This window comes from Plectropomus leopardus, chromosome 22, assembly GCF_008729295.1.
Source record: "Plectropomus leopardus isolate mb chromosome 22, YSFRI_Pleo_2.0, whole genome shotgun sequence".
NCBI classification, from domain to species: domain Eukaryota; kingdom Metazoa; phylum Chordata; class Actinopteri; order Perciformes; family Serranidae; genus Plectropomus; species Plectropomus leopardus.
The window spans coordinates 10,310,703-10,325,471 of NC_056484.1; the positions used below are offsets into that span (position 1 = coordinate 10,310,703).

At 40.6% G+C, this 14,769-nt stretch overlaps 1 protein-coding gene across 1 annotated transcript in view; it reads right to left on the reverse strand.

The window, feature by feature from the left end:
• The window catches only part of ube2h (ubiquitin-conjugating enzyme E2H (UBC8 homolog, yeast)), a 28,267-nt gene extending 13,933 nt beyond the window's left edge, over positions 1–14,334 (reverse strand). The window contains exon 1 of the mRNA XM_042511155.1: positions 14,094–14,334. Within this exon, the coding sequence (XP_042367089.1) occupies positions 14,094–14,146 (53 nt within the window). The 5' untranslated portion in view covers positions 14,147–14,334. The remainder of the gene's footprint in view (positions 1–14,093) is intronic.
• Between the last annotated feature and the right edge of the window lie 435 nt (positions 14,335–14,769).

Genomic DNA, 14,769 nt, shown 5'->3' on the forward strand with positions numbered 1-14,769 from the left:
AAATAACAGAAAAGGCAGCAAATCAAATAATCCCAGAGGCACTGGGAGAGGGTTTGGTTATTAACACCATGCAGAATTTTCAGTTATCAATGACACTAACCAGAGAAGAAGACTATCAAAGACTGAACATAAGAAGCAAAGTAAAGCCAAGACATCTGCCTGAAAGACACTAATAGTCTGTAACCCCCCAAAAAGCCAGCGGGGAAGAGGAACATAAAACGTGCGGGTAGAATAAGGTCAGCTAACAGAGCACAGGGATGAAGCACAGAGAGAAAATGAGCACGAGAAGATGATACACAGAGTGGTTAAGGAATAGAGCAAAAAAGAAACATGGAAAGAGTAATTCCAAATGAGAGGCAGAGAGACAGTGATGTAGAGATAATGAGAGAAAAGAGTTCAGCCTGGTGAATGCTGATCTAGCCTTGCAGGCAGATCTGTGGATGTGAATGACATCATTGCTGTGGACTGCAGGCCGATGATGATGATGAGGATGAGGATGATTGGGCCTGAGTGTGTGTAGACACATAAACGGGCAAAACCTGTTTCTGGCTTTGACTTCTCTGAGAAAATGTTTGCTAATATAGTAAACCATTAAGAGTCAATCCAGATTTCCATGTGACTGACAGGTCAATATAAGCAAGAGATTTTTCATTGGAAAATTCCACAAACGTATTCTTAGGCCCCGATCAGACAGAGCACATTTTGGGCTGCTTTTTGCAATAGTTTTTAATGAGAATGAAGCGTTTTGCTTGTGGCTTTTGTCTTGCTGAGCTCCTCATTAGCTCTATGTGCTTTGGGTTTGTGCAGCAGCGCCCTGAACACCTCTTGTTAAAAAAAAACTTCAGACCTCAGAGTAGAAAAGTGTCTGGCGTCATTGATGTTTTTGTTCAGTCAAACAGCAGGGTTGTGGTGACCATGACAACAAGTAGTAGCATACGTGGTTTGTGTTAAACTGGCGTAAGCTTGCTTTTAATGTCACCCTAAGCAAGCTGCAAGACATATCTGAACAAATTGTAGCCTCAGCAACTTTTGGAGATTTTATGAACCATAATCAGGCTTGACGATTCACAGCAGATTGTCAAACTGTCTCTGACTCATCCTAAAATAAGCCTTGAAACAGCTGCATCTAGACGAAGCTCCAGGACTAGCTCATGGCACTTCCTGTGATTTCTCCTCTTTCTGAGGGTCTCATGTTCCTACATGAATCTCTACTATCCTGTTTTCAACGCAATATATGGAAACAGCCTCCTATCGTCAATGGATAATCTGTACATTTTTCATCCAGATTTTAGTGTACAGATCTGTGAGTTTACTTTACAGCAAAATAGAGGTTAAGCTAAGGAGAGGTAATTATATATAAAAAGATGCAGCAAGCTGCAAAAAGTGCTCTGTCTGATCAAGGCAGGTTTCAACAACAAAGGCAGTGTGATGCACCTTGCATTTCACAACTTGCAAAACACACTCTCTTATTGGGGCCTTATGCAGTTTTGTTCTTAAGAGCTCTTTCTTTGTAAAATGGTAAAAATTAGACCGAAGAGTTGACAGAAAAGTAACCGAATTAGATGCAGCTTTATATAAAACTTTGTCATCAGTATAAAGATGCATCAACATGTCAGAAATATGACAGGGGACATTATCAACATAAATAAAAACAGGAGCCAAGTAAACAGCCGTGTGGAGCACCTTTGTTGATAAGATGCGACTTATAAGACAGCACCTCATGTTAAGGTTTCCACAATGCAAACCTTCTGAACTGAAAAGCCTTGCTGCATATCTACCTTAAGTGAGGTTCTTGCTTTCTGCACAGAATTATTTTTTTGCATTGGACGGTATTCTGGCCTTGGATAGACAGATACCATGGTATGAGAAGGGTCTTTTTTAGGGTTGGATGATGTTAATTTATCAAAATTAGCTGTTTTAAATGGCAGAAGAAACACTATAACCTTCACAGAAAGTAACCTGTTCAAGATCACATCTTTTTTTAGTGATAAAGAACTCTAAGGCAGTGATCTCTCTTTCGTTTTCTCTCCCTTACACACAGATTGTAGCGACAATGTACAATCAAAGGCCTTGCAGATGAAAGGCAGGAAATATAGCAGCTGTTCTCAGAGTGTGAGCAATGGGTAGACTTCCTCCGTAAAAAGAGATTCAAGTGTAGAAAAGACAGCAAATATTCTTTACCTACAAAAGATGGAAAGAAAAAAGGCTTACTAACTCAAGACAGTGGGCTAGATTTTGTAACAAGGACAACAGAAAGCAGCCTTGTACATTTAAAAAACAATAATGAAAGAGACAACAAAGTCAATACTAACATTACACCAACAACAAAGCTGTTCCTTCTTCTGCCTCCTAAAATGGGCTCAATGCCCACTCTCTGGTTTTCAAAGACAGCCTGAGGAAAAATTAATTTTGCATGTCTAAGTGTGACTATGAGTGGTCTGTTCATTTGCAGTCTCTGCCAGCATACACCTCTATCAATACATGTGGACTGTTTCTTTTAAAGTCCTCGTCTTTATGTAAATGTGGCCTGTGTTTCTGCATTAAACTTTTTATGCATTAGTGCACTGCACTGAGCCAAGCAGGATTACCGTGTGACCTCTGCTACACTCAGCGGGCTGAAAACAGAGGCAGCCAGTGTAGCACAGCAACCATCCCAACACAGCAGGCAGAGCGAGTGATAGGCACTGTGTTGCTGTGAGAGTGTGATTTAATGAGTTCAACACCAAACAAACACCGTCACTGCAGCCGTCACCAGCCAACCCCACTGACCCACTCTTCTACGCTCTCCATCTCCAACACTCGCTCTCATACTGAGGCATTAACGTCTTCCCCAGGCTGTTTACTTTCTGTTATTGCTCATTAAGTCCAAGTCTCTCTGCTCAATTTTAATGCAGATTTGGAGCCTGACTGAGCCATTTCAGCCATCAGAAACCTCCTCACACCCCAGCTCATTGACTCAGTACTTAGATAATCCTGTGAACACATGGTGAGCTAAAAGGGGACGAAAAATGAGAATGAATCAGTCAAGAAGCCAAGTTTAATGACAGCTCCCTTTCATCCAGACTATAGATGGCTCAATACAACTTTTTAATTTACAATGATGATAGTACGACTATAATTATCTTCCATATTTCAGATGTTTCTTTCTTTTTTTTTTACATCTACTGAGCTGTTACTAATCAACATGCAGCTTGCTTGTTGCTCGAGTTCTCTAATAAAATGAGATGCACTGTCGATATGAGTTAGGCAAGAAGTCCCTTAGGGCTACATCAAAGTGAAAACAAACAACATAAGTCAATCACTTCGATAAAATTAGCTAACTATATTTGACAAAATTCTGAAAAGGAGCACTGTGGCAGAAAAATATTATAGCAACAGCAGCCTAGATACAGGGTTCCCACACATTTTTACCAATGACTTTCAAAACTTTTCCATAATATTTCACATTTCTGCCAGTAGAGCAGACCAGCACATATAAGCACTTTGCAAATGTGAAGGGCGTGCCTCTTTTTGGGGGATAGAAAACCAAAGATCAATCAGTGGTCACACAGCACAGCACTAGATTTTAAATACAACATACTACATGTAATGTTAGAGATGTTTTGGGAATTTTATGAATATCATTTAAACTGCCAGAACAATGTTTATTCAAAACTATTCCAAAACATTCTGTTAATTCCAAACTATTTCCAGGCCTGAAAAACAGTTTTTCGAATGTTGTAACTTTTCTAGAAATTTCATGTTCGTGGGAACCCTGTAGATACTACTTTTCACAAGTTTATCATAAATGAGGACGTTTAATTTTGGACATGGCTGAGAGGTAGCTAATAATCAAGCCAGCTTGACAGAACTCAAAGGTCACAGATGTTGGTTTAGGGTGCTTTACATGTGCGGTAGAACAGAGGTGCAACAGTGATAAGGAGTTTAAATGTGTTTGCTTGACTAATTTGGAAACTGCGGCCTCCTCCACTGTGCAGGGTGTACGCTAATGAAATGCATACAGCCAGTTATTCAAGCTCCCAAATCTGATTTAGACAAGCTGTGCAAGGACCGTTACTCCTCAGCCTTGTTCCTTCCTTGTCAGTGTTTGGCCTGGCTGTTCTCAGCTCCAGCGTGAGGTGGCGAGGGCATCCTGGCTGGTTTAGACTGCCTTGGCTGTCTCTGATCACTGAAAATAGGTATATTTGTATCATACTAACATAGCTTGTGGTGATACCAGCTGCTCTCACTTTCTATTTTTCCTGGCATGATCTCACCAGAGATAGGAGAGATCTACCCTTTACTAAGTACATCTGGGGAACTAAGGGCTTAATAACCAGTACTACAGTATACTTGTAAACAGATTAAGCACATGTTATTATTCCATCTCATAGCAAAACAAATGAATTTGCCACAGAATGTGATGTAATCCCCCGGCCAGAAAAGTCGTGATAAAGCTCACTTTTACTAGGACTTACAGGTCCAGTGTATAAGATTTAGGGGGATTTAGTAGCATCTAGCAGTGAGGATTGCAGATTGCAACCAGCTGAAATATCTCCCAATAAGATTTCCTTCAGCGTTCATTGTTCACGAGGTTTTTTTTAGTGGGAGCTGAATTATCCACAGAGATCTCTTCCTTTCCAAAACAAATGGAACAGGTATTTTAAACTGGTAAAAACACTTAATAAAGCAGTTTCACATTGCAAATGAGGGTTTTACCAACGCTATTTGGCTTGTCAGAGATGCGCCACTAGCTCAGCACCTGTGATACTGCTAACATACGTGACAAACTTTAACTCTGAACAAAACAGCCCTGTTCCTCTGTCATCATGTTTGTTCTTCTGCCAGCCACTGCTGCCTCACGAGTTATCTTGGGGAATGAAGTAAAGCAGTTAAATTAACTGAAAGATTTAGATCAGATGGTCAAATTTTGAATTACTTATGATCATAGTCATAAAGCTTTGGCCAATATTGAAAACTGCACCACAGCACACGTTATGCACTTGAGCTCAGTTTGTTAACAATTACCCCAAAACTAATAGGGCATAAAGGCCTACAGCATGAGTAAAAAGGCTGCCATTCTGCTGATACAATTTTCTCCCAACCACTTTGACAGGTTATAGTATGTTTTGTTGCTGTTCTGTTTATGGGGTAACTAACACTTCTGTGAGCAATATGGAAAAAAAGCAGGTCAGCTCACAGCCCGCTTGCTCTGACGCTGTAAAGGTTTAAATTCTGATGGAGCACTTGACGCCAGCGTGTGCGGTCTGTGCAAAAGAAAACCTTCCAGCATGTTTTACATATCAATGGACGCATGGCCCCAAAGGCCTGACTCACAGAAATCCACATGTAAATGTCTGGTAGCTGTTAAGTGCTGCACTCGCTGCATGGTGGTTAGAAGTAAATTAACTCAGAATACCTCAGTTTCATTTCTGCTTTGAAAATCAAAAGGTTAGCATCTAGAATTTAAACACATTTCCCATAAAATAAGCCAAAGGATTACATCTACTACTGTAATTATAAGTTACTTTGCAGTAAACAAAAAAGCCCACATAAAACAAGTAGTCTCGTATGTATGTTCAACATACTGTACTCACTTTCACAAGTGTGAATAATAGCATGTATTCTCAGATAGAGATGTGTAAACAGAGGCATACAATCTAGCCTGAAGCTTAAACACCTTGCGATAAACATTTTCAACTAAAATTAAAGTAACAGCTTTGAAAATATACATAAATGTAAAAGCTGCCTTTGCAATCCACAATTTGCATGTTCAGTGGAAAAAATACAAAGACCTACTTTTTATAAAATGTACGTTGAAAAAAACCCAGAATCAAACAAAAAAACAAAACTCGATGCTCAACACTTAACCCAAAATATTGCAATTTAGTTTCCATTAAATACAGGTCTGACTATACTGTTAGCTGATGGTTACCTCCCTGTGTGAGAGCTGGAGCAGCACAGTACTGCACAGGCTAAGTTCTTTGTCTTCTCTGGTGAGAGATGAGAGCCCACCCACTGCAATCAAACGTGAATCCCTCAGCTGCTCCTCCTCTCAGCCCTTCACTAAATCAACAGTCTATTTACAGCAATAGCACAGAGACTCTATGTGCATGCACGCGCCTGAGCCTGCGTGCATGCACACACAAACGAAATTATCATTAATGATCACAAAACTGAGCCAGGGCAGGAGAAACAATGGCCTGAATCTGAAGCAACCATCTAATGAGCAAAATCTACTGAGAGACAAGATCTGCTGTCTGTTGTAAAGATAAAAAACCCTGAATTTCAACACTGACATGTTGAGAAAGCTGCCAACAAACCTGAATTTCAGTGTAGTGAGAGACAGACACGCTGACTAATTTTATCAACTTGATACAGACAAGATGCACAGAAGGAGATTACAAGCTAGAGTCAAGTGTGGGGTGTGGACATTGTAGGTTGCACTTTTTTGATGAGGCATCTTTTCATTCGACATTTTTAGACAACTGGGCTCAGTGTCACAGGCCCATATGCCAATGTATGAACAAACATGTCGCTTTCCTATCGTCACTACTTCAATTTTCCACATTAAAGCAGCAGTGCACGTGAGCAGCAGAGGCAGAGGCAGGCTGAGCTCCCCAGCGCCAGAGAAAAAAAAATCATGTGAAACAAAGAGAGGAACTTCAGTCCATCTGTTTTTCTAAGGGAACTCAGCCATGCGTGCAGGAAGCGTCACTGTTTGCACTGCGGGATTAACAGTGAGGGCCTCAAATCTCTTAACTGTCAGAGATGCCTTGCTCCTGGACCCCCAAAAAGGGACTGTCAATCAAGCCCCCCCCACCCGAATAGAGGGGGCCTCACATACAATTTACTAAGTTACCTTATGTTCACTCAAGAAGAAATAAAGAGCAGGAGCATAGTTGGGGCTGGATGATGTACCATGATTATACCTGCATGGATGCAGAGAAAGGCGTATGTACACTCAATCACAAAAAGGGAGATGTAGAAATAGAAAAGTATAAAAAGAAAGAAAGAGATAACTAGGACAAAGAGGAGGAGAAGAATGCTTTTATCCTACAATTACACTGTTTTTTTAAATGAATTTCCACATGAACAAAGCCCAAGAGCCACAACACATAAATATTAAGGCATGCACTATATTTGACTGTAAACAAGACAAAACTATTTGAATCTAGGGATTATATTATCAGCCTTCCCAGGAGCACGAATATCTCAGTTAAGCCCTCCTACAGGGTTCCTACACATTTTCATGGACAAAAATTCAAAAATGTTTTCATTCCTTTTCAAGGACCCATGATAAAACTTCCATGACCACTCACAACATATATCACTAACAGAACTACATAGTACTCTACTCTAAATGTTAAGTATCTTTTGACAGTTAAACAGCAACATTCTCTAATATCTACAAGTAACACTGGCTTTCCCACAAATTCATTTACTTGTGGCGGCCTGCCACAATTATAACATCTGCCGCCATAAACACATTTTCTGTTTTTGGACCTGGGCTGTCCATTAGGAGCACCGTGGACATATAATTGCAATTACTATTTATCGCACCACACTGTCGGAGCACAGAGCACACTCTGGGCACAGACGGAGCAGCAGAAAATCAGACGCATGGAAAGTGAAACTTAGCCGTTCATTGTGCTGGGTCTTAAAGTCTGCAATCAATCGCAGCAGCGGCTCATCTCGTCTATCAATCTAAACAGTTCTGAATGGATCAAGGGATCAATTATTCACCCTGGGACTCACAAACTGTTGCAGAGGAAAAACAAAACTCATGGAGCGCCACACCTGTGCTGTACTCACACACCCACATAAACCTTAACATTTAGAGAGGGGACACAGAATCATACAAAGGAAACACATCATTAGCTATTGCCACACATACACTCTAATTCTGTGGGAAACACTGCAGTAGTTGGTTATATTCACTTCAAATACTTCAATACTTAAAATACTTAATACTTCAAACTATGGAAAAGGTCAAGAGCTAGACTGCATACATCAACGGAGAGACAAAATGCAGGAAGAAAAAGTAGAAACTTGAGTAATGCAAAAACCTCCCACATCAACAAATATTAGAGCTCCTTTAGGTCAACAACCACAGAAAATGAATTCTGCGTTATATTATGTATACATTAGGTTATATATAGAAGATTACTGTAACAATTCATTTTATTACATGCAATAAAATATAATTGCTTGTCCAAAACTTTTGAGAATTTTACTGATTCCATGACATTCCAGGTCTGGAATATGTGACTGTGAAATTCGTTTTTCTCCAGCTCATAATTCTCATAATTCAATACCAAGCCACAACCTCTGAGGTTGAAAAATGAAGCCAATGCAGAAGTGCAAAAATTGCAGTCCACTGAATGCTCACTTGAGGCTGGCTCCAAAACAGAGTAGATCCCCACTGACACCCACATGTTTAAGATTGGGGCCAGTTGAGTGGCAGGCTGTCTGCCGATATTGTCCTTGGCTTCCAGTCAGGTCCTTCCCTCCAACCTCTTGTCCAAATAAGGTCACTTCTGGCTCTAAAATACCAAGATGGTGACACCCGAATTGCCAAACTCAACACTTCCAAACAGCAGTTTACAAACCAGTGGGTAACATCACAGTAGCTATGTCCATTATTTGAACAGTCTATGTTCCATACCATCACTGGCTGATCATGTAAAGCAGGTGGCCTAGTCAGTGTTTGAGCTTCTTACTACAGATTATATATTAACCTGGAGCCACAATAAACATGCTACAAAGTGATAACAGGGCTTTAGGGTTAACTGTGTGGCTAACACCTACTAAGGCAGGGCAAAGTAGAGGAAAAAACATGGCCCATCATCAGACATACTCTCAGTTCCCTTTAAAACACTGTGTTATTTGATCGTGAATAAATTGCCACATCTGTTTTGTATTGTTCCTGTGCTTTTAACCCAATGCCATCCAATTTTTGGATGGTACTGTGGCTTGCAAGGTTTCTGTAACCCCCTTAGCTTCTTTGTGTCTACTGCTGTTAAGTTATTTCTATTACATCATAACAACAAAGCATTCTGTTCATTTATGCAACTCTATCACCAGACCAGAGCTTTCCTCATTCTCTTCCCATCATGCTCCTATTCATTCAATCAACCTCTCAGTCAGGAACAGGCAGAAAAAAACTGCTGGCTCCTTCGCTACAGTAAACTGCGTCTAGTTGGTTCAGCCCCGCAATAATAGTGCTGGGTGCAGATTAGCTGCCTGTGACTGTGTGACATGGTCTGACACAGCAGCGGGAGGTGGAGGTCACAGGGGCTTCTGTAAACGGGAAACACAAAAGACTTCACTGCTGATGCTGTCCGGATGTCATGTTGCAAGGGCACAATGGGGCCGAAACACCAAGCGGAGTGCGGATAAAGCTCAGGATTGGTGTTTCACTTGGGGAGGATGGAGGGATGTGGTGGGGTAGGGAGTGGGGGGGAATTAAAATATAAAAAAAAAAAGGGAGGAGGTGGTCACTACCCCTAGAAGCCTACCCCCTGATTGTGGACAACTGAATAAATCAGGATTACTGAAAGCCAAGTTCTGCCTTTCCAAAGAAAAATGGATTCTTGAAGAAACATGAAGCACAAACACAACACTCAACCTACCTGGATCATACAGCTAATTTGGGTTAAAATAATGAGGCCAATATAAAGTTGTAACTACACCAGGTATCATGATGGATGCTGGGGCCGATGAAACGTGCAGCATCCCTCCCAACAACTCTCCACAGTCGCTGATACAATTCATCAGTGGCTATGCTTCACCGAACTGCTATCCAATCACTTTTAGACCTTCCGGCAGCAATTGAAAGGTTGAAAAGTACAGCTGAGACACAGTTTTGTTTTCATAAAAATGTCTGATGTAATGAGATTTTGCGTATGAACATATATACACCTAAAGGCTTTGGACACATGTCATTGTAGAGATAAACACTTCATCAGGACCAAGTGCAGTTTCAAACAGCGGGACAGAGCAACGTTTACTGATCTGAGGAAAAAGTCTCAAACAGCTACTTGACGCTACAAGCACATTTTTTTTGCAGGGTACTTATAGATTTTTACTTATTAAATTTCATGTCAAACAAATTGTGCAGTGTGATTGTTTAACTATGTAAAACACATACAGAATCCAGAAGTCCGTTTTCCACTGCCTGTTCAAGGTGGGAATATTGCATCGTTACAGCACTTCGCTGTTCTGCATGTTAGGTGCAATCGCAGAATGGGGGGGACAGCGTTGTCTCGCTTTTAAGCTGCCACTGGCAGTAGTAACAGTGTCCAAATGGTGTTTGTGTAAACAGGACAGTCAGCAGGACAGGATCACCGGCAGGACAGGTGTGATGTTTTGACAATGCTATGCATGCAACCCAACGCAGGAAATTTAAAAAGCAACTAGTAGCAGTTAGCGGCTTACATAAAGAAGAGCAGTGGCCGAAAAAAAAGCAATGAGAGGGTTAGCTCTTAAACCTCCAGGCAGAAGACAAGATCAACCAGCATATAACAGGGATGGTATACTATTTTTATTGCCATTGTTATTGTTTATAAAGCACTGCCGACATGTATGTTATACGTCACACGAGAGGCCGACACTGTTAAACACACTGGAGTGGCATGATGTTTGTTTGTGTATAAAAGGAGGCATAAAGAGGGGATTTATAAAGGACTTAGTGGCAGCCCTATGGTGTGATCTCTGTGTAAACAGGGCTACATTTTTTTTAACCAGTCTAAATTAAAATTAACTTCAGTTGAATATAAAATATTTGTATTTAATTATTAAGTTCTGTTAGATGACAAGTATGAGGTGCTTCATGATAAATAACTGCCTTTTGATTAAAAACACACATTTGTACAAACATGTCTTCTTCCTCTTCAGGTCATTCTCGACTATTATAAACAGCTGCAAAGACAATTCCACACATTTCCTTTCCTGTCCCATTCTCTACATTAAAATCCATAGGCCAGACATAACAAGAGCTTGTATTCAAAATAGGCTTTAGTCCTTTGTAATCTACCTGTGCTCAAATTCCAGCAGCTTACTGCTTGAAAGCATTTGTAAAGCGAGTCAAACGATGAATACGTGCAAATAATAGCACAACTACCTACAAAGCGTGTGCAGTCAACCCCGCACAACAAGCTGAATGTAAAGCTCTTTGAAATGACAAACTCTTAGGGTCTTGTTCAAGAACACCGTGTTCCAGAGTCAAAGCAACATGTCCCGAAGCAAAACAGAAGAGCCGGTGGGCAAAAGTTATGCAGGTCATTGGAAGTAACTCTTATTCGAGGTTTGGGACTACAGTCAGGCCAATAAATATGTTGTCTTTTGCCACTCAGGGCTATATGTTTGTAAAGGAGGGGTGTGAAAGAGTAAAGGATACACAGAAAAATCCAGTTTAAAGTCAGTGTAAACCAACACTTAATGCCTTCTCCGTGACTATATGTCATTAGATAGTACAAAGAGTTCAAGCTACTGGCATGCAAACACAAAGACCGAATGCTTGGTGCTGAAAGCAGGCTGCCATCCATCGGCCTGGCTTAGGACAAAGCTTAAACCCAGTGATACGGCATGCTGAGGTCATTCTGACATTCATTTTCATGAATTCCCTAATGGCCCACGCTCTAGATTCTCAGCTCTCCGGTGGCTGCAGCAAATTAATGCGCGAGGGCTCTCAGTGTCAGCCCATAAGAAAGAAGCTGCTCCTGTCTAAAAGGCGGTGTGAGTTTCGGGTTTTGGTTACACCAGGGGGAGACGCAGGCATAGGGAGCACAGAGAGGAGGTTGTTACTGCTAGTTTTGCTCTGGGGACACGAACAGAAGGAAGGAACTGTTTCCCATACCAGTAACCTGGAGCCCTCCCTACTTTAACCCAGAATGTGCTATGTGAGACAGTAATTCTCAGTTCTGCAGATCTGCATTTAAACACACACGACTGTCTTCCGCAACATTTGCTGACCACTCTCTCACCCCCCCATAAAAACATAAGTCATTGTATGGAATTGAGCAGGTGGTCGTTGATACAGCAAGCCTGCTCTTGCCTGTCAGTCAAGTTGCTCAAGAAGGAGAGGGCTAAACTTGCTCAAACAGGCACTGTTGCTTGCTAGCAGATGTAATAAAATGCCTTAGGCAACAGGCCAAAACAACAAGAAAAATGTATCTATCTCAGTTTGAAATGTATAGGCCACTGATATTTTTATATTTTAATGTGATGGTACGAGCAGGGCTCGTACAGACAGGGTCAAGTTAAATTCAAGGAGTTTCAAGCACGTTTTCAAGCACTCATTGTTATTTAAGTATGTCATTGTTTTCTCCACAAACATTGGTTACAAGAGAATTTGTATAAATTTGCTCCACCATCCAGTTAAGCACACATGGCTGGTTATTTATTGCTAAATTACTGCTGCGTAGTGAGTGTTTTGCAGGCTAACGAAACATCCTGGTGCAGATTATTTACTGGTGTTTACCAACCCTTTGCCTCTCTGAGCTAACCCCTGCTCACTGGAAAGCAATTGCAAGCATGACCTTTATTGGCGTTCTAGTTTGAAACATTTATCTAATACATTTCATAAAATAATGTATTTTTCTGTTCTCCTAAATTATATTCAAGTACTGTTTCAAGTTTAAAAATTACCGATTCTCAAGGTATTCCAGTACTTTAATTTCTGAGTGTCACATTCAAGTACTTCAAGCACTTAAAGCACCTTGTATGCGTCCTGTATGAGGCAGGATGTCTTGTGAAATATAGAATCAGTATTGCATAAGTCAGATATGTTAACAATTCTAGCAATTTTTCAATGTACTCAAAAGAATCAAGCTGCTGAAACTATCAAACTTTTCATTTTTAAACATTTTGTTCACCCTGTTGGGACAACTTTCCCTTGTTTTTGGTTCATCTTGACCAGCTCTGCTCTAACCCCATATTTGACTAAGCTCTACAGCCATCCCATCAGCTGTTGTAAGTCCCTCCCTCTTGTGGTTTCCGGCTAGTAACAGGCTACCCAATCATTAAGCTGGTTTCCACTGTGCTGGGACAAAAACAAACTACTTGTTCATACAGTTCTTCTAGAACATTGCATGGACTGGAAATGTATTGTTCTGGGTTATTTTGGAGCTCCCTCGGTAAGCCCCTGAGTGAACAAATAAATCAGCAGCACAAAAGTAAACATGGTGACTTGAAAAGCAGAACACACTAGATGTTGCCTAAAAGTTCAAGCATTAGTCAGTGAAAATGACACCTGCTGTAGCACTTAACAAACAGCTGTCTCCTTCACTTCCAAAAAAAACCAACAAATTGCAACCACTCCAAAATGATACAAGTTCAATATATTTGCCTGCAGACACTCAAGTACAGTGAGACACACAGATCAGGTGGCCATTTTGATGTTGAAATTAACCAGCAGACTAGCTAGCCAGCTCAGCAGCGTTACAAGGTAACATCTGAAGTGGCAGGAGCAATAACACAACCACAAAACCCTCAGTAAGGTTTCAAGCTGATAATAAGACCATGAATGCTGCAATAACGCCAACGTTTTCACGAGAGAACAAAAGACAGCAGCATTTTCAGTTAGCTTTACGTTATGTAAACAAGCTCCGTGTCAACGTGTAAAAAAGAGGCAGTTTGACAACAACAGGCTTGACAAAAACAACATATTGCCATAAGGTGTTTGAATAGTCTACCGCTGCCAGGTCTATTGGTGGTGCAACAAGATGTCACACATTCCTGGAAAATGAGAATAACGTTAACGTCTTTTCTGCAGTCGTTTTCAAACATACACAACAAGCTACACAGCTAACGCTAACGTTACAAATATGCAAGAGTTGGAAAAATGGCTTTCATAGAAAAATTAGCTAACACAGCTGTCCCGATACGCGACTGAAGCCTCGCAGGACAGAAATAGCTAACACTTGGCTTTGCTAGCAAAATGTTGTTTACACAAAAACATCAGTCATTCACAATGAAAGCTCCTTCTGCTTTGGGTTACCCACATAAACAAGCAGCATCAACAAATAGCTCATATCACATTTACACATACACGGGGACATAGCTGAGTAGACAGCGAATGAGACACTGTTGTTTATGTTCAGAAAGGATACAGTTTCACCACATCGGTATCCATTCGCCTTTTACCCGGACTTGGAGACGACATTTTTCCTATTTCCACCGCAGAACACCAGTAAGTAAACCGAAAGCTAGCCTCCGAAACGCTAGACAGTCTAGCAAACGGTACTATCCGAAAGTTAACATTTGCTTTCGGAAATGTTAACAGCAAAACGTCTTCACAGTCCAATGTCTCTCTGTCCTAATATGAGCTAACGTTAGACCTCTGCTGTTCACTGCCTCTCATCGGTCTGACCATGGTTCTGACAAGCTGGGATCCCTCCGCGGATCGCGTCATATATCTGCGACAAACGTCACCATTAATGGCAGTATTTGTAGTTTTTTTTTTAGAACACCTTTGGTTTTGTGTGCAGGGGATTATTGTATAATTATTGAATAATTATTGTACTATTTTGTACTATTTTGTATTATTATTAGTAAACAACAATGTAAATAGGTTTACATATATTTATATGGTATGTATAGTTTATATATAGCTCTTGTTTTTATTTCAAGAAAATTCAGTTTATTTTAAACTGGGAGAGAGTCAATTATTTTTCAATATCTGATGAAGGGGCGGGATTTCATTGCACCTGGTGCCACTCCTTTTTAGACATATCTGTATGTTTGTAGATGATAACATGTTCATTCTTTCCTTTTTTTTTTACATGT